Genomic DNA, 20872 nt, shown 5'->3' with positions numbered 1-20872 from the left:
AAGTTCCTGTACCTTTGCACCTAGATTGGCAGGGTTTGTAAAAATGTCTACAGATTCTCTTTCTGTAAATATCTATGCATTGGGTAGTTGTCTCCTACACTGTCTTTGCATCTGGTCATGTGACTTACTTTGGCTGATGGATAAGCAGAGATAAGTGTGTCTTGGAGCTTGCTTTTTTTTTTTTTAATTTTTTTTTTTATTGCTCTTTTCAATCTCAAGGTCTGGGCTAGCCTGTGGGATGAGGACAGACATGTGGAACAGAGACGATCTACCCCAGACTGAACAGCCTGCCAATGACCAGTCACTCAAATGGAGACCATCCTAGACCATCTGGCCCCAGCTGAGCCGGTCCAGACTAGGAAAGCCACCCAGCTGACCCATGGAATCGTGAGAAATGATAAACATTTGTGCTTTTAAGCTAATGAATTCAGAGTGGTTTGTTACATGGCAAAAGCTAACTGATATCAGTTAGCAAAAGCTAACTGATAACAGGACCTCAGTTATTTCTTCTGTAAAATGGGTGTGGCGACATAGGATGGGAACTAGAGAAAACCTCTCAATCCATCTAGTTCTGACCTCCTAGGAATGGAAGCCTCAAGGGACACTTGTCCTGGAGAAAATGTTTTCAAACAATTAAAGAAAAAAACCTGATACCAAATGCTAAAAACATCAAACTGAGGGTGGGGAAGTTAAACAAAAATGTGATGGTTCTAAATGCATGAAGTGCAAATACTATCTTCAATGTCGAGCACGCTTCCTTCTTTCTCCCATCCTTCTACCTGCTGACTCAAAGCTGGGTCAAATCTGTTGGAAAACATCCCCCTGCCTACTGCTTCCATCATTTACATGTGCTGCTCTGTTAACAGCTCCAAGGTCAGTGTTTCAAAGATTTGGAGCTGAGACTTAACAATTCTCCCTCACACATTCATGATGCACCTGTATGGCTTTGTTGGCTCTCAGAAACTAGTAATGCTCATTTATTAGGGAAACCCTATTGACACTATAAAACAATTATAGAGCCATCATAGACCAACAATAGCCTGGGGTGAAGAGGAAGCTGTACACCACCAGGACCGGTTCCCTTTCCCACCTGTCCGTACAGATTGTTTTTATTTGGACTCCTGTTCTGTTCTCCTCCAGGGAAACTGTTTGATCCCTGCTTGGAAAGCTGGCAGCTGATGTGGTTGTGGGCCCTGGACTTAGCTTGGCTAATCTTTCTCTATAAATGGATGGAGTTTTGTTCTGTTTATAGATTCACTCAACAAACACTTTCTGGGCATCTATGGGTTGGCCAAAAAGTTCCTTCAGTTTTTAAGTAAAAATAAAAGACACGTTCTTCATTTTCACCAAGGACATTATTGAACAACGTATTCACTGTTTTGTTCCACTACCTTCTGCCATTTTCCAGGCAACTTCATAATTCCATCTTCCCAAAACTTTTTATCTTTTTGAGCAAAGAACTATTCCAGGTGCCTTTTACAGTCTTCCAGGGAATTGAATTTTTTTCCATTAAAAGAATTTTGTAAAGACCTAAATAAATGTAAACTGAAGGTGCAATGTCCGGTGAATATGGCAGATGAATCAGAACTTCCCAGCCAAGCTGTAACAGTTTTTGCCTGGTCATCAAAGAAACATGCGGTCTTGCGTTATCCTAATGGAAGATTATGTGTTTTCTGTTGACTAATTCCGGACGCTTTTCATCAAGTGCTGCTTTCAGTTGGTCTAATTGGAAGCAGTACTTGTTGGAATTAATCGTTTGGTTTTCTGGAAGGAGCTCATAATAGAGGACTTCCTTCCAATCCCACCATATATACAACATCACCTTCTTTGGATGAAGACTGGCGTTTGGTGTGGTTGATGGTGGTTCATTTTGCTTGCCCCACGATCTCTTCCATTCCACATTATTGTACAGTATCCGCTTTTCATCGCCTATCACAATTTGTTTTAAAAACGGAACGTTTTCGTTATGTTTCAGTAGAGAATTGCATGCGGAAATACGGTCAAGAAGGTTTTTTTCGCTTAACTTATGTGGAACCCAAACATCAAAGCGATGAACATAACCAAGCTGGCGCAAATGATTTTTAACTCTTGATTTGGATATTTTGAGTATGTCGGCTATCTCCCGCATAGTGTAACGTTGATTGTTCTCAATTAATGTCTCAATTTGATCGCTATCAACTTCAACTGGTCTACCTGACCATGGAGCCTCGTCCAGCGAGAAATCTCTAGCACGAAACTTTGCAAACCACTTTTGACATGTTTGATCAGTCACAGCACCTTCTCCATACACTGCACAAATCTTTTTTTTGTGTTTCAGTTGCATTTTTACCTTTCTTGAAATAATAAAGCATAATATGCCGAAAATGTTGCTTTTTTTCCCATCTTCAATATTAAAATGGCTACACAAAAATTCACCACTTTTGGTAAGTTTTTTTTTAAATGCACGCTAATATGACAGCTGTCACAATACAATCTAACAAAATTGTTTCGAATGAAGTTGAAGACAACTAAACGGTACCAGAGCCATCTTATGGAAAAAACCAAACGGATGTTTTGACCAACACAACACTTTGTGCCAGGTGCCTTGCTGGGATGAGACAGTTGAACAGCATATACCTTGTTAAGAGAAATGATCCAAAACTTGGAAATAAAGCAAAAGGATGATTGCAAGTTGATTAGTTCATAGCAGGGCATAGTATGACAGGCCTGTCCTACTTTTCTAGGAGAATGGACCTTTGTTTCACTTATTGTTTACTGTTGCTTAGGGCCTAGGCTAAAAGTTACATGCTAACTTGGAGATTTTCACCCTGTAGACATATAAATTTTTTTTTTTTGGTCTGGTAGAAAAAATAACTCATTAAAAGTTCTCATCACAAGGGAAAAAAATTGAAAGTATGTGAAGTGATGGATGTTAATTAAACGTACTGTGCTAATCATTCAAAATATATCATATATCGGGACTTCCCTGGTGGCGCAGTGGCTAAGACTCTGCGCTCCCAATGCAGGGGGCCTGGGTTCAATCCCTGGCCAGGGAACTAGATCCCACATGCATGCCGCAACTAAGAGTTCGCATGCCACAACTAAGGAGCCCACATGCAACAACTAAGACCCAGCACAACCAAATAAATTAATTAATTAAAAAAAATCATATATCAAATCATTATGTTGTACACCTGCAACTTATGCAATGTTATATATCAATTACATTTCAATAAAACTGGGAGAAAAAGAAACAATAACTCAAAGCTTACTGTGTTATTGCCCTATAGGACATTAACCAGTTTTGGTTCTAACTCGCAAATTTACTTTGTCATGATTTTCCCCACTAATTTTATAAATATCTGTTCCTCACATGCTCTGAACTAGAATTAGCATGTCCCTAGTTCCCTCACTAATTAGTTAAATAAACCTTTGCTATGTATTCACTTTATATGAGACATTTTTAACATTATGAAAGTCATATTTGGAGAAGGTTTTGTCTTGAAGGACTTCAGACTCCAGTGGGGAAGTTAAGAAATGCTTACATATAAAATGCCAGGTAGAAAGTGGGAAATTCTCTGGGAGTGAAAGAGTTCAGCGTCAGGAAGTAAAATGATCCATACTTCTAATTATGATTCCACAACTCACCGTCTACTGAATCTTTAACAATCACCACATATTCTTCTTTCATTTTCTCTAAAAGACCCCTATCTATCAATAGATACCGGTCCAATGCACTAACAAGCTGAAATAAGTATGGAGAAGAACAGTTTGTGAGCAGGACTTTTTGTGGGTTTCTCCTTTTACTGGGGAGGGCAGAAGGCCAAGTGTCAGATGGCAGAGGGCACACCCCCCCTCCCCACTTTCAACCATTTTATTACCTCCCTTCCCCCATACAATTTCCTACTCTGACCTTAGAGAAACAAAGCACCTACTAGTTTTTTTCTCAACAAAGATCATTCTTCCACTAGAACTCAGTTAGCTGAGCTTCAAGGAAAGAGAAGAGAAAGTTTCTCAGGGGCTTTCTTTTGGGGATGGTCATGAAAGGGGGGCACGATAGAGCACGTGCTTACATGTTACTACTCTCCCCAGGATAAACATCACGGTACTAGGGTGTATCCATCCAAATCTGGGCAGCAAATGGATGGCACTGAGGTATGTATGGGTGACCAAGGGAGCTTAATGAAAGAACAATTGACAGATGTCTGGACAAAGAGGCTGGAAACCACCAAAGATGCTACAGTATGGCCAGGAAAGCCAGGGAGATCTTACACTCCCAGGCCTGAAGAGGCAAGGAAAGGGAGAGGTTACTCTTCCCCAAAGGGAGAGAGAGGTGTGGCTGTGTGTGTGTGTGTGCACGCACACGTGCATGGGGGCCTTACTAAATACTGCAACCTCCCTCTCCTCTTCCTCTCCTCTCTTGCCACCTTCACCATTGGCCAAGTCCAAACAGAAGCTCAAGAGCAAGGGAGCCCGTTGATGGGATACATTCCGATCACACATCTGAGGCACAAGTTAGGATGGAGAAGGGTGAAAGGTGGATCTCGAGAGGTGAATGGAAGATACTGAGCACACAGGACATGTCTGGGAGAAACCACACTATCACCCAGGCCAGGCACTGGAAGTTAGATCTAATCTTCACAACATCCCTTTGAAGGAGACATGAGCGCTGGTGTTCCAGGGAGAAAGAAATTGAATCCCAGAGGCCCCTGGCTGGCAAGTAGGCACCACAGCCCCGTTCCTTCCACTGCGTGGTGCCGTCCTAATTTCTCTCCTGGAGGTCTTATTTAGAGTAAAAGGATCTGCAGCCACCCTGGAGTTCCCATCTTCCCCCAACTGCAGCCCTCGCCCAGGTAACAGGTCCAAGAGGCCTGGTTCAGGCACACTGGCCTGCAGTGCACTGTTGATTTAATCCTCAACTCTGCTCCCCTACTTTGTTTGGTAAGGGGGTCCTGGCCGCATTTTCTTAGGAAAACTCCTATCTAGATACCAGTCCAGCCCAAAGCTGCTTGGCTTGTGCAGGCTGATGACTTCACAGGTCCAGTTAGTGCTGGTCAACAAAAACAGTTGGTATAATGAGGCTGAATTACAATAATGGCAGCAAACTCGTGATGGAAGAAGACAGGAATGAAATGGCACATAGCACTTCATGCAAACGTTATGGGAGTTATTTCGATGGGCCAGATGAGGCAGAGAATGGAGAAAGTAGGTCACAAAGAGCCAGGTTCCAAACTATCGCTTTGGATATTAGCTTTTGGGGTCATCACATTCCTCCTGAGATTTGCTAAGCATTTGGGGTGAACTTTGAAAGTGACAGGGACCCAAATGGCCATCTACAGTAGAACGTATAAGGAAGGTGTATGCATACAATAGTTATAGAATGGAATATTATCAATGAAGTTTTCAAATGAAATGTTGAACAATCCAGATAAAACATATGATTCCATTTATATAAAGTTGAAAAGCAGGTAAAACTAACCAATGTTGTTAGAAGTGAGGACAGTGGTGACCCTGGGGGTGCTGGTGACCAGAGGGGAGCCCGGGGAGGGGGGTGTCTGGAAGGAGCAGCCATATTCTGTTTCTTGACCTGGCAGCTGGTTACACGATGTGTTCACTTAGGGGAATTTGTTGAGCTGTACACGTATGATTTGTGCCCCTTTCTGTATGCAGGCGACTTATCTACGGAACTTATATAACTACCAAGAACACAAGGGAAAATAATAAAATAGAAAGGGAATCATAGAGAAATGGCAGTTGGCAAGGTCACAGAGATTTCTTAAAGACACCAAGCTTCTGTTACTGCTATTTTCTGAACAATTAAACGATGCAGGAAAATATGGTATTTGAAACACGAGGGCCTCCACTCTGCCCATTATTTCCCTGTGACCTAGTGTTCTCACCTCTAAAATGAGGAGCATCTCTGTAATAAAAACATTTCTTTTCTCCCCTTTATTATCCCCTCTCCCATTGGTCTTTCCTAGGACTCACTCTTACCTTGTTATCTTTTCTCTTGAATGTTTTCTTCTCAGGCCCAGCTCCCACCTTCCCTAGTCCAAACCTCCACCTCCACCTCCACCTCCACCATCTTTTCCAGTGTTGTGCCATAGTCTTGTCCAAACACTCTTTATGGATCATCTCAATCAATGTCTCCCGAAGCTCCCCACCAGATGGGTACAATTATCATCACCCCCATTGTACAGATGAGAAAACCAAAGCTGAGAATGTTACCAAAGTCACCAGCTCCTAAAAGGTCCAGTGGGGACTGACCATGACTGTGAAATCTGGCCGACAGGCAGGTGCTGATGGGGTTCATGCTGGACCAGTGGAGACAAGGGAAAGCAGCCTGTGTTGGCTGAAGCCACGGGAAAGAATGTCAATACCTCTTTCAACCACCGCAGTGTCAAGAGTGGCCAGGATACAGAAGGAGGACCTAGACTCTGGCCAGCAGCCTCTCCAAAGAGGCCCAACTTCGGGAAGGATGGGGAGGCCGGTGCATTAGTCTTTTGAGTTTTAAAGCCATTTTCATCTCTACAATCCATATTAAAATACAGCTAGTCCTGAGAATAGTTACACCAGACCTGCCGGGCAGGAGCAGGACACAAGGTGGGTCCCAGGATTCAATGCCCCATCTTTACAGAACATGGTGCAGGGGTTCGTTGGGCGGGGGCGGCACATGAGAGGGTATCTCTCCGCGGAATGCAGGGTTCCTGCCTCCCAGCCTGGTGCTCTTCCTATTGAACTGGCTGCTCCGGCTGTCCCATTGCCCTCCACGCTTTACCAAGATTGAATTACAAAATGTTAGCATTTCCCTTTAGAATTGCAGTCACACCAAAAAATCTGGACCTCGCTAAATGCTCTCTGAGTGAATGGATGGATGGATATCCTTCCATGGATGGATGAAAAAACAGAATTTCAAAGCCTGATGGGTGTGGGCACAGCTGACTCCCTGTGGTTTCATTCAGGGCCACCATGCAAGTGGTGTAATCTGTGCATGGAAGAAAAGAGTCTGGTGAGGGGCAAGTAGGGGTTGAAATTGAGACTGGAGGAAGGGGTGTCGTCTGCCCAGACAGAGTGCCTTGCTGTAACTCATATAGAGGCTAAGAGGTGCTCATAGTTGCCTTCGGGTCAAACCTCTCTGTCTCCTCTAGCTGCAAAGACTTTCTTTCCCTTGGCTACACAGAAAACTCCTAAGCATCCTTAAAAACCCTGTTTAGATATTGCCTTCTTTGTGAAGCTTCTCTGAGTTTCAGCAGAATTAGTCTCTCCTTGCTCTGCATTACTTCCCATACCTTATACATACTTTTTTTATTGTATTTTTATACCTTATTAGAATTTTTTCATTTTTGTCCAGTTTCTGGCTAATAAAGGCACACAAAAAGTGATTGAATGGCAAACTCAGCTGCACAAGGGGTAAACTATATTAGCCATGTTAGCTTCTTCAAGTCCATTGATCCCTGCTGACAGCACAAAGGGTATTTTGTCTATTTCTGAAATTCCTCTGCCATCGTCCTAGTCCAGGCTACCATCACCACTTTCTCCTCTGTCTTTCAAATCTCAGCTTAAATATCACCTCCAGAGAGGGAGGACTTCCCTAATCATCTAAGTAGTGTCTCTCCCCCCAGACAGTTCCCTTTCATCATTCTGCTTATTTCCTTTATAGTATTTGTCACAAGCCAAAACATTTCCATTTATAGGCTTTCTACTTTGTTGTCGGCTCCCTTCAGAGTGTCACCTCCTTGAAGCAGGGATTGTGTCTGTTCTGTCACTTCCATGTCTCAGCACTTAGCCCAGAGCCCGGCACACAGTAGGACCTCACTGCTGCCCTCTGAATGAATGGATGGATGGATGAATAAATGGACAAACAGGATTTCAAAGTCTGATAGGCTAGGCACACTTTACTCACCCTACATATCTGGAACCACATCTGGGTCTCGGGGTGTGCGAGTGAGGAAGGTCTCCCTGGCTTGGTTCCTGGCTTGTTCTGCATTTGCGTGGTGACTGCAAGTCCTGGCACAGTCACTTCTCCCCAAGTCATGTCATGAGCAATGCCTGGTGCCTCCCTTTGCCCAGAGAGAGAATGTGGAGACTATGCTGGGGGTACCAATGGTGACAGCCGCCTGGGTGGAACCAATTCACCGCTCAACACCCAGCCAATGCAGCAAGGAGCAGCCCTGGTGGAGCTCAGGGGACAGTGGGATTGGGAAGCAGGGGCCAAAAGGAGACTCCGAAGGAGACGAAGCACAGGGACCCGGGTATTTTGCTCTTTGGAACTCATTTCTGACCCTGAACATTCTCTGAATCTACTTGCTTCTCTTCAATGTCAAATAATTCAAAGACTTTATATAGATGTATATCTATATACATATTTATTTATAAATGCACACTCTTATGTGTACATAAGTGTATATAAACATATATTTGTGTATATAACCATGTATATAAGTATATATATGTCTATAAATATACACACATATTTATATATACACATATGGAGATGTGTGCTTTAATTTTAATTTCTGTTTTGATTTTTAATTTAAAGATGTCCTAAGTAGCCCATTCTCTCCTAACCAAGCTCAGAGAAAATATGGTAATAATGCAGAGTTATCACTTTAACTGAGTGGTTCTCAAAGTGCCATCCTCAGAACAGCAGCATCTGGCCACTTGTTAAAAATGCTGATTCTCAGGACCCACCGTCACCCTGCAGAATCAGAGTCTCTGGGGTAGGGCCTGGTAGCCTGTGTTTTAACAAGTTCTCCCAGTGATTCTGATGCAGGCTAACATCTGAGACCCTCAGCTCAAACCAGGGGAAGACGAGGAACGGGCGTCTGAGCAGTAGTTAGGAGCTGTTCTTCTGAGGGTCGCTTTGACAAAGGGAAAGATTTCCAGAAAACAAAGGGTTCTCAAAGGGTTGGTGTACTTCTTATAGGGGAAGTGTAAGCAGGGAAACAGCAAATGAGCCCCAAGCACCAAGTCTGGCCTGGGGAGACCCTCTGAGCAGTCAGGGATCCCCCCATGATGAGGACACTGTGAGGGGAAGGGCAGAGCCCCTCGCCCTCCAGGGTCCCTGAGTCAAGTGACATTCCACACCGACATACAGGGTGAAGAGACTAAGCCCCGAAGATGGAGGGTGAATGGCACAACTCGACTGGCTTCCCACTTTCCCCAGCATCCGTACCTTCCTGTCTCATCATGCTCGCTTGGGTAGCAAGTGCCCCCCATGGGGCAGCAGAGGGCTTCTGGCTGATTTCTCCCTCACTGTGTGTCTGCCTCCGAACCAGCCGCATGGGTCCGTGGGGAAGGACAGGCTTGTGTCCTGATTGGCAACTGGATAAACTTTTCTAGCTCAGGGGGCTGGCAGAGGATTAAACAAGGCCTGGAAGGGGGCCCTCAGGCAGGCCTAAGCGAGAGAAATTATCCATCAGTTTATGAGACATGTGGAAGAGAGATGGTGGGAGACAGAGAGTCGGACAAAGAGTTTCTCCAGGTGCCCCGATGCCAAGTGACTGTTCCCATGGTTTGCAGATGGCTCCTCTTTCACCTGAGAGCTCCATGGTGCCCATCAAGCCCTTCCACCCGCAAACCCATCGGCAAGGATCAATCAGAGACCATCCAACTCCTAACTTGCAGTTTTCCGGGAGATTTAAGCAAAGACTCGTGTGAAGTTGAAGAAGCAAAATCTATCTGTTCCCAACACATCCACAGCAGTCACCGTCTAAGCCAAAGGTTCCTTCTCGAAGGGAGAGCGTTCATTCACCAACTTGCACACCTGCTCCTGGTTCTTCAGGGTGATCTTCCAGAAAACAGAAGCCTGATGGATGCTTTCACCCTGGGGGTCTGAAGTCCCTGTAGGCAGTGTCCGCTCCTGCCAGGAATCCAACCCTACAAAATGGTCTCTTCAAACAAGCCACACAGGCCCCAACTGGAAAGGCTCATGTAGCAACCAGAGCTTTGCTCTCCGCTAGCAAATTTATCCCTCGTTCATTGACAACACCATGTATCTGCTTTAACTCCAAATCTTTCCTATTTACTCTCCACGTCTGCACATAGAGGGACTGGTTTTTAGATAGAGCCAAACCCATTTTTAACCAGAGCCCTGGGTATTCAGTCACTAAAAGCTCCAAACACCCTCTCCAGGGCCTACAGAAAAGGCACACTGTCGGCAGAAAGTTCTCCACCGTGGCCCATTTCATGAACTTATGAATGGCTTCTTTCAAAATCCTGATTTTGAAAGCAGCCTCCAGAAGGTCAGGAGACAGTTTGTTACAAGTGGATCTGTTCCCTCTCTGACCAAAGGAAATAGTTTCTAGCTTTTCCAAGGAGAAAGGAAGCATCTTTTGCCCAGTCCTGGTTCCCTCCCTCCCTCACACCTTGCTCTCTCTCTGCCGGATCATGATCTCAGGCCTGAAGCCCCAGGAATAAAAGATCCCTGTCCTCGGAATTCTCGTCCCCGCCCCAAGCAGAATTTTGCTCGTTCCAGGTCTTGAAAAAAGATTCCCCGGCACACGTTTGATCTCTTCACGCTCCGTTCTCATTAGTCCTTCACACTCTCCATCACTTGGAAAAATACAAACAGCATGGTTCAGTTTTAAGGTTAAGAACTGACAGTCTCCATAAACATTGTTACAGTAAAAGCCGACTTATCCACTGCCAGCATTCGGTGTCTGCGGGAGGGGGACGTGGAAACCCTGAGCATCAGAACAAGAGAACAAGTGCTGAACTTCCAACTGCTGGGTGAAGGATGCCCCTATGGCGTGGCTGGCAAAGACCTGTGTGGATCCATCCCTGGATGATAGTTAAAGGATTACAGGGAGAGACAGGCAAATTTAAGGAGCAGGGTGGCTCAGGTATAAATTCCTGACCTATGAAAAACACAAAGCCATCAACGGTCCTAAGTTGTGAGATCGCAGAAATTAAAAGTGGTCCATGAAGAGGTTATACAATCATTCTCAGGATGCTATAAGTAGGAAGAAGCAGAGGGTGAAATAGATGGAGGCAAGGAAGACCTTGAACTTCAGCCACACTCCACCCTCAACCATGTCAAATATTTACGTGCTGAAATCATCTAATTAGCAGGGATTTATTTTGATGGTGTGTGGGCAGATGAGCATCAGAACCCTTATTCATTTACTCACTTATTCATGCAACATATAATCACTGAGAGCCAATTGCTCTGTTCCAAGTGCTGGGAATACAACAGAGGGGAGATAGGGACAGTCCTTGCCCTCATGGGGTTTAATAGTCTCCAGCGGCAGTTCTCAAACTTTGCTCACCTCCTGATGTCCGGGTCACACCCCATGCCGTTTAAATCAAGGTGACTGGGTGGGATCCAGGTACTAGCACTTTTAAAAGATCCCTAGGGGATTCCAATGTGCAGCAAAGTTTGGGAACAACATAGGAGTTTTAACTGTGTTGACACGATTGGCCCGATCAGTGAGCGTGGAAGCCTGGCCCGTGGCTCACCTTAGCAGCTCCTGCTCAGCTCTGTGAAACTACATGTGCCCGCAAAGACTGCATCCTAACATCTTCAGTGCAAGGGCAAAATTCTCTGTCAGCTCAATCCTCTCTGAGCTCTCCCCAGGGAGTTTCCTAACTAAAAGGAATAGCCACATCCTCACAGGCTGGTAGGGAAACTTCCTTAATCCAAACCCGAAATCAGGACACATTACCCTGTACCTGATCTGATAATGGTATAAAATATTTGAAACCCAGGCCATCCCAGAAGCCCTAAGCCCCCTGGCTCCCGTATTGACAAGGTCATTTCATGGCATGAATCCTGGAAGCAGACTCCCAGCAGGCTTAAATCACACGATTTCTTTGTTAAGGTTGAAAAAGAGAACTTGCTTCTTAAGCCTTTGCCTTCCGTTCTCTCTGAGCTTTGATATCCTTCAAGTGATCAATGGAAATCCATTATAGACTTTCTTGGACCTACTCCTGGATTTTCATCAATTTAGAAAGGAAATGTTACATTAAGTCTTTTTTTTTTTTTTCCTGGAAGTCCCCAGGAATTTTCAAAAATGAGAATAAAGGAAAAGAGAAAGAAAAGAGACGTCGGCTTTGAAGTTGCAATGACCACGCCAGAAAACAAAACAAAACAAAACAAAACAAAGATGGATCTTGAGAAAAATGTTTTAGGAGAAGGACGTCCCCCTGCTTCCCGTCGCGCCTTCTTAAGGGTGAAGTGGTCTCCACTCAAACCACCAGAGCCTGCCAGTTGGCCAACTCAGCAGCATTCCACTATAGAGATTAAAACCAACTTTATGATTGTGGTGCAAATAATAAAGAGCCTGGCAGGATTTCCTTCCAAAATGAAAGCTCATTTATTTTCTGAGGTGTATAATTTGGTTGCAAATGTTTCCTTTGGGCCAAAACATCCCAGATTGGGTTTTTGCCTGGAACACATCACTGCTTTGCTGGGGAAGAATGGACTCTGTGTGGTCCCTCCGTGTCCATCCACTCGGGGCATGGAGGGGTTCAAGCAGGTCCACTCTTGCTTCATGTCTGGTCTGGCGGCAGCAGTCTAGGGGACAGAACCAGGGATGGGGAAGCAGGAGGCGCTGGGCCTGGACTGGCTGCACCCGCTCCCAAGACCTGGTCCATCTGTGAAATGGGCAGGTTCACTGCTGGCTCCCACTCAGGCCTGTTCCCATCCCTCTCAGTGGTGGGCAGAGTGGAAGGGCCTTAGGAACGCTGTTCCCTGTGAGACGTGGCTTTTCTTCCAGGTCTTTGCATCCTTATTTTGTTGATCTTTTCCAAAAAAATCATGCTAAAAAAATCCACCCAGAAATGACTAATAGTTGGATAAAGGCAAAGCCAGCTTCTTTCCAGGGCTCATGGGCTTACCACACGTACCTGGGACCAGAGTTTGGCCCATGGTGTTAAGCCAATCTCACCCAAATATAAATAGCTTTCTCTCCTATACAAGTAGATTAAGAAATAACAAGGTTTGCTACCATTTTCATGTTTATCAACCCTCTTCCTTACGTCATATACTTTTAACCTGCCTTCCATTTGCATCCTCACATCAAATTCAAAGCCAGTGCTATGCTTTGTAGATGAAAATATATTTATTCCACAGTTTTTTTTCTTTTCCTTCCAAACAGCTGGTAATGCAGAACAGGAAAACATCTTGTGGGATCTAAGGGATGGCATCAAAAGTCATCATGTGACATCCCTTTAGGATATCAGAAGTTGTTCCTCTAACACTGGGATTGGGTGAAGGAGGGGGAAAGAAGTGGGCTGAAAGGGGAAACGAAATCAATGCAGTTCACCCAGGGAGCATGAGAAGAACAGTGGTAGAAATTATTAGGGTTACGGGACCTGGCTCAAGAGGTGAAGTTCAACGGTGTCATGTATCATGAAGTCACCTGCCAGGAAATGATGGAGCATACTTTCGCTAAACCTGAGATCCTCCTGAAACAGACCTCAGCAGTATGTCAGGCAAAAGGTAACATAAAAATAGCTTCCTATGGCGTGTAGATGTCTCACTGCTAAGATGAATGATCTACCCACTTGTCAAAATTATATCTAATTTGCCAGTTGGCCATGGCCACTCTGAGTCAGTTCATACACCAGCTACACAGTTCATGTTCAGCTTTTTGGATAATCACCTGCTACTGGACATCAGGCCCCTAATTCAAGTGGAGCCATAAGAAATGTTATCGAAGGAGAATGGAGTGAAGAAATGCTAGAGAATAAAGGTTTCTGACGATTCATGTACAAAAAAAGATTCTAATATGGACTGGGCAGCCACAGCCTCAGTCTCCGAGTAACCCAGCGACTCTAGATAATTCCTTCAGCACTTTCAGCCACTGCCATAAGCAACACATCGCCCACCTGCAACTTGGAAAATCAGATTCACACGGTGTTTGGAAACCACAATACTGACACAGGATGAAAAAGTCGTAGAGGAAATTCCGGCTTTCCTCAGTGTCAGACGCACAAAAGCAAGGGATTCAAACCATGCCTGCTGCATGAATGTCAGTTCTGCACTGTGGTTAGAGGGTTTTATTCTAGGACACACACATCATACTGCAATAAAAAAAGGCCAAGAGCGACTTCTTTTTGAAAACCATAATTCTTTCCTACTTCACTACCTTATGTCAATACATCTGAGCCTCTGGGGCTGTAAGTCACTTCCTGTCATGGTCAAGTTTCATTTCCTCTAGAAGCTTTCAATCCTTTTCACAGTTCCCAGGTGCAAAGATGACTTGACTGAAAGTCATTTTGAATTCAGAATGTTGCCCACAGAGTCCAGACAGTGGGGTTTAAGAAATAATTATCCCTCATGCCTTAGTCCCCCTTTTAAATTACTCTTCCTCCTGTGAACATGCATGCACACACAATCACACACACACATACATCAACAGACACATACAGACACACACACACCAACAGACAGACAGACAGACAGACAGACACACACACACACCACTTTCCTGCAAAAATGCCTGTGGTTCCTGCCAAGGCATCTGGCAAAGGGATCCTAAGTCACTAGAACCTTCCTGACCTGTGCAGGCTACAAGCTGCATGACACCTTACTTCATCTCATGGTCAGAAGTGAGTCAGGGAACAGCAAGAGACATACAAAGTGACATTTTAAAACATGATGTTTCCTGACATTGCTGTTTTGGGTAAGTCGAAATGGTTAATTCACAGAAGACCAAGAATTGCAGATCCAGGCCCTCCTCCTGCCCTGATGGTCTTTTATTTATTTATTGAAAAAAAATCTCTGTGCTACTCCATCCTTTGCCCTGGAGTGGTTAAAAAAATCAAAGAGTAGGATATTCATTACAGTGCAGGGGTTGGTGAGTGACTGAACTGTTCCATTAAAAAATAAGGTCAAGTTAGGTGGTTTTACATTTAGAAGAAAAAAACAAATATGAACAGAGAAGCCCAAACTAGTCACTTCCTGCTTACAGGCCAGGCCACTGGGAGATTGGGTGATACCTTGGAACTTGGGAATTTAATCAGGGCTCTGCTGCTGTCTGCTGTTAGCAAATAGGTAAACCTTCCAGGTCTCAGTTTCTTCATCTATAAAATGAAAATAACAATATCCACTCCCCAAATGTGGGGAAGGCATTTTGGAAAGCACAACACTAAGTGACATATCAGATTTTACCAAACAGGTGCTATATGCCGGAGGCTACAGTATGTGCCGTGGGGTATGAAAGAGAAGTAAGTTACCATCCTGTTGCCTTACTCCATTCTGGCAGGCAGAGTGGGGAGTAGGGATGTTTTGTATATTTTATCTATACACATATATATGTATATATACATATGTATATATGTATGTATATACATATATATGTGTATATATACAACTATATATATACATATATCTATACCTATGATTGCATTGTATAGATATAGATTAGACAGATAGATAGATAACTGTACATTAGGAGGAATGTAACCCTCGTTTAAAGGATGTGCAATGCTGTAAGTGTTAGAAATGAGCCATTTCTACGTTGACAGTTCACAGGAAAGTTTTTGTGGCTTGTCCAGAATTTTTGCAGCTGGAAAGAGGGAGAAGTTAGTTGTAGCTTGAGCAGAGAGGCAAAAGAGCATGGGGAGGCCACAAGGACTAGTAAGAGTCTAATTTGGCTGCAAATACAGCCTATAAAGCAAAGGGCAAGAAAAGTTGATTAATTCCAGATACGCAGCTCCTCAATACACGTTTTCAGGCAAGAAATGGGGCGGGGGGAACCACTGGACTTCTTAAGCAGGGAGGGCAACAACTTTTAAGAAGATGAAGCTGAGTATTTATTATATTTTGATGAGTATGAGAAGAGAGACACTGGAATTGAAAAGGAGATCTGGGAAAGTAAAGACACAGGTTGCCACACCAGAGAGCGAAGGGGAATTGTCACCATTGGGACAAGAGAAATAGGTAGGGACCGATGCCTGTTTGGAGGGGAGTATGATTCCATCTCCTGGAATTCACACCTTTGTGCAGTTCACTCTCTTTGAGTGTGGGATGGAGCAAGTGACTTGCTTCTAACGAACAGAATGAGGCAAAAGTGATTGGAGGTCACTGAGATTAGGCAGCAGAAATCCATGGATTACATCTTGCTAGTGCTCTCTGGCTCTGATGAAGCCAGCTACCATAGTTGGGCTGCCCCATGGAGAGGCCCACACGGCAAGGAGCTGAGGGTACCCTCTGGCTAACAGCCCTCAAGAAAATGGAGAGAATGGAGTCCTCACCCAACAAGTGAGCTCGGAAGCCAGTCTTCCACCAGCCACACCTGGACATGACTGCAGCCCCATCTGATACACTGGATCAGCCTGGGAGAGGCCCCGGACCAGGGCTGCCCAGCTAAGCTGTGCCCCAATCCACAGAAATTCTAAGATTATAAGTGTCTGTTTTTTAAGCTGCTAAATATTGGAACAAGAGACAACTAATACAGGGAGGAAGATACTTAACTGACCTGGATGTTGAGGAACAGATGCTCTCTGAGATTAAAATCCCAGACTCATGGGCCAAAGTTGTACATACTCTTTCTTCTAGGCTTTGTTGATTTTAGAAACTTTTCATAAAAAGAAACCTCTCCACCACACCTTTCTTTCACTGTTTCCTAGGGCTGATTAAAGAAACATGACTTGATTTTCAATTTCAAGCGACTCAGGGGGGCATTCCAATAGAAAAGCGTCAGGAAATTAATGCCATACACACCAGGCAAGGCAGATGCTTCTGAAGCTGACACGTAGGTGAAGCACACCTTTCCTTTGTACACATCTTACACTCTTTTGATTTTACACTGGTATTTGTTTTGGGGGGCCTGGGAAAGGGGGACACATCCTCTCAATATAAAATGAGTCATTCCAGAAATGCATGAGTGGCACCAAAATACTTGAATGAGAGTTAAAAAAAACTTGGCCAAGGGATTTTTAGGAAATCTCATTATCTCTTCATTTATGTTTGAATTATGGACGTATTTAGAAAATATCGTGCCTGTGAACTGTGAGATAAACCTCCATGCTAACCTTTCTATTACATTTTTATATGAAGCATGATTAGTTGTAGTTAAATTCTTTTCACCCATCTTTTTGCTGTGAGTAAAAGAAATTGAAGAACTGTCTTGCCACATAATTTGTAGAACTTAAAGATATGTAACGTCCAAATAATGAACGACACTCTTTTTATCAGCTAAGGCTGGTTTTGCATGGTAGTGGAAAACGGAGCCTCCGTACTTGAGCTTGACACCTCAGTGACATTGGTGGTCCTCTCAGTGCTGAGGGACTGTCACTTGCAAACCAATCAGAGGTAAGCTGTTCTGAATCATCTCCTGCTCCTGTAGACTTTTCAGCCTTTGAAGGGGCGAGCAGATCTTTGCATTTAGTCCAGGACCGAGACCAATTTTCTCTCTGCCTGAGTTTACCTCCCCTGTCCGTGAGTGAAGGAAAAGAGAAAAGTACCCTGTTTGCGCTTGTTCATAAGTGTTACCTTTTTAAACTGGCTAAGGGGGTATCTCTCTTCCGGACCTGTGGGGTATGAGCACTGCCTCCACTGCAGCTGTGGTAACAGATAAACATTCCCTTCTGCAAACACCGTGAGCTCTGAGGCTTCTGTCCATTCCACTAAAGCAAACCTATTATCTGGATAATTGAGGGAATAAGTCCATCTTTCCTTCAAACACCTGACTAATTCAGGGAAACTGCACCTGCTACTCTAACTGCAGAAATACTGTGAATTTCCAAGTCTTGTATTCCCTGTCAAATGGGTTGTAACAAGCCCTACCCAAACTGTGTTTTGCTGATTAGTATCCGGATAAATATTCACAGTGCAAATAGCTGCTTACAGGTGATGAATATGGCTTCAAATTCTGGGCATGCTTAATTTCTCCCCTGGGTTTTGGCACTGGGGAAGGACTAGGTTTTTTCTTGACTCAGGCCTTGTTTTCTGAGAAGTGATGGGCTGCATGGCAGATAATAGTCAGTTATTGGTCATGTGATGAGAAAACCGAGAGGTGAGCCAGGAAGAAGGCAAACAGATGACAGCCCAGGTCCAGGTGTGGTACCCAGAAGTATACATACAAAGTCCTGAAAGCACAAGCCACCGTGAGCAATAAGGCAGAGAGGGCCAATTGTCCACCAAACATAGGCACTCCTGTTCCAAAGTAGAGGCAGCCCCCCGCCCCACCCCCCAGGGAATGAATTTCCCAGCCACCTTGCCTCAAGTATGATTGATGTGGGCAGAAGTGATGTGTGTCCCTTCTGAGCTGATATTGTTAAGAAGACATCGGAGGCTCTATCAGCTCATTTCCCTAGTTTTCAGACTCAACGAGATCCTCATTCCACTACCATTTTCTCACCATCCTTCAGCTTTCTCTTACTTGTGCTCATACAACACATGTTCTTTCATTGTAACCATTCCTTGCCCCCTTCTCTCCCTCTGATCTATTCACCAGCAAAACTTCAGTTCTGGTTGAACCCAGTTATTCAACTTCTCTAGGTTAGTGGGCAAGCAGATGGGTGATGGGAAAAATAAAATAGCCCCACTTGAAAACCTCGGTCCATTTTGGATTCATGTTCTCAGACCTCAAGTGAGCACTCAGGACTGTTCCAAAGCCCACTGCCCTTTCCTGAGAACCTCGCCTTCTCCAGTATCCAAGATGACTGCTTAGTACCTTCTGTCTCCAAATTTCCTACTCTTCCTCATTGTCCTCACTGCATATTCATTGAGGGAACAGGAGTCACCCATTGGATGGTAATGCTCACATTCCCGCCACTAGGTCTGCACTCCCAGCGGCATCGCTCACCTTCTCCCTCATCCCAACTGTTACATGGAATGATCATCCCTGCTTCTATCAAAGGCCAATTCCCACACTCACGATCTTGCCTTCTTGAGGAATTTACTCCCCATCCCTCCTCTCTCTATCTGGCATCATTAATTTCTCCCTTTCTACTGGTTCAGTTTCATCAGCATCAATGATGCCCTGGTATCTCTGATCTTAAAACAAATGAACCAAAAACCCCTCCTTCAATCCCATGTCCATATGTTTCCCCTTCATAGCAAAACTTTCCTAAGACTTTCCTTTAGTTTCTATTTTTACTTCCTCACTTCCCATGTGCTCCTTTACCCAGGAGAGGCTGACATCTGGTCCCGTAATGCCTCTGAAACCGCTCTCATCAAGGATGCCAGCCATGGCCATGCTGCCCACGGGCACCTCTCTATCCTCAGCTTCTTTGCTCTGACAACAGCATTCAACGGGAGGGCTCTTTCCTGAAGGCACTCTCCTCCCTTGGTTTCTGTGACACAACCCTTGATTTTCCTCCTACCACTTTGGTCACGACGTCCCAGTCTCAATTCCTGGTCCATTTGACCACTTCACTGCTCATTACCTTCACTTAGACATCCACAAATATCTCAAATGCCATATGTCCAATATAGATCCACTGACATGTACGCCCCCCTGCACCCCGCCCCCTCCATAAAACTGGAAGTTATCTGGGACTCTGAAGTCCTGATTCATCAGCACATCATGTTGGCTCTGTGTCAGAACTGTGTCTTGCATCTGTTAGCCATCGACTCTTCTCCACCCTGGTCCATGTCCCTTCCTCTCTTGCCTACTGACATGTCTGCATCCTTCCTTCCCATTCTCCACAAAGCAGACAGAGCCATCACTCAAAATCTCTTTAATGGCTCCTTTCTTGCTGATCTCAAAAGAACAGGGAGATTCTTCACCATGGCCTACAAGGCCCCATCCTCTTCTGCAAGTTCCTAAACCACTTTCTCCCTTATACAGTGTTCTTCAGTCTCTTTTCTGTCCCTTAGTCAAGCTGAAGTCCTTTCCACCTTAAGGCTTCAGTATCTGTGATTCCACCTGCCTGACCTGCTCTCCCCCTTGTTCTTTGAAGATCTGGCTCTTTCTTATTCCCCAGCTCAGGACTTAGGTGTCACTTTTCCACCAAGTCCTTCCTTAGCCACCCTCTTTTAGTAGGTACCCCCAGGCATTTTATATCTTTGCTCCCGTTTATGTCCTGATAAGCACCTATCACAATCTATAATAATTACTTTTTTTATGAATTAATTTTTTTCAATCTCCCCATCTGGAACATATGCTTGTTCTCTATTAATCTCCAGCGTCTGGTGCAACACCTGCATACAGTAGGCACTTAATATGTGAGTCCTGAATGAATGAACGGAATCGTGGAATGCTTACTCTACAGTTGGGTCGTGTCCTATACTTATATGTACATTATTTCATTTCCTTGACTGCCACCTGGTTGTCTCTGAAATAAGAGACACAATTCATGTTCATTTAATTTCCTTTCAACACCCTTAACAATCAAACAGCAGCTGTAACATGGCAGAATCTGGGCATCTGAGATGGACATTTGCTCCAATTCCCTTTGGCAAAAAAAAGACCATGAAAACTCTTACAGATGTTCAGAAATGGGGTTGTGCAGCTTTGTGATGGAAGAACGGGGTCAGTCACCCTGGAATGAGTATTATGGTCTTGGGCAAGTCCTTTCATTTCTCTGGGTTTTTGATTCCTCGTATATAAGAGATGTCAGGACTCAGTTTTCCAGGTTTCTTGCCAACGGCGAAATTCTAGGATTTGGTGAGTGTCTGCAACCTGCCTCCTAAGCAGAGTGCCTCGCCGTGGTGGTGGGGATGGCATTGAGCTTAGAGGAGCCCGTTCAGCCCAGAGAGCAGGGCGCTGAGCGTGTGCGCAGCCGTGTGTAGTGACCCTTGTATACATGAGCACCTGCCATGTGCCTATATGTCCTGTCGACACAAAAGGCATCCTAGTCATATTGTAGGACCAAGACAGAAACTTCCAGGGGCACAGCCATAGTCCTTCCCTGCCAGCATCCAGCTCTCCTTGGATCTCAAGGGGGAGCCCGCAGATGGCCTCCCGAGGTCACTCCAGGCTGAACACGTGGGGTT

The 20872-nt window shown here is 44.6% G+C and overlaps 2 protein-coding genes across 3 annotated transcripts in view; one reads left to right on the top strand and one right to left on the bottom strand.

The window, feature by feature from the left end:
* TASP1 (taspase 1) overlaps positions 1-18361 on the top strand; it is a 385678-nt gene extending 367317 nt beyond the window's left edge. For both annotated transcript variants that reach the window (XM_082428637.1, XM_082428634.1), the window contains one exon: positions 220-18361. In XM_082428637.1, the coding sequence (XP_082284763.1) occupies positions 220-325 (106 nt within the window). In that variant the 3' untranslated portion in view covers positions 326-18361. The remainder of the gene's footprint in view (positions 1-219) is intronic.
* Positions 1-20872, bottom strand: part of ISM1 (isthmin 1) — an 81315-nt gene that overhangs the window by 40835 nt on the left and 19608 nt on the right. The gene's annotated exons all lie outside the window — the stretch shown is intronic.

The sequence above is a fragment of the Balaenoptera physalus genome, assembly GCF_965194825.1.
Source record: "Balaenoptera physalus genome assembly, chromosome: 16".
Taxonomy (NCBI): Eukaryota; Metazoa; Chordata; class Mammalia; order Artiodactyla; family Balaenopteridae; genus Balaenoptera; species Balaenoptera physalus.
Note: the sequence above shows the minus strand (reverse complement) of the source record. Positions and strands in the feature narration are given on the sequence as shown.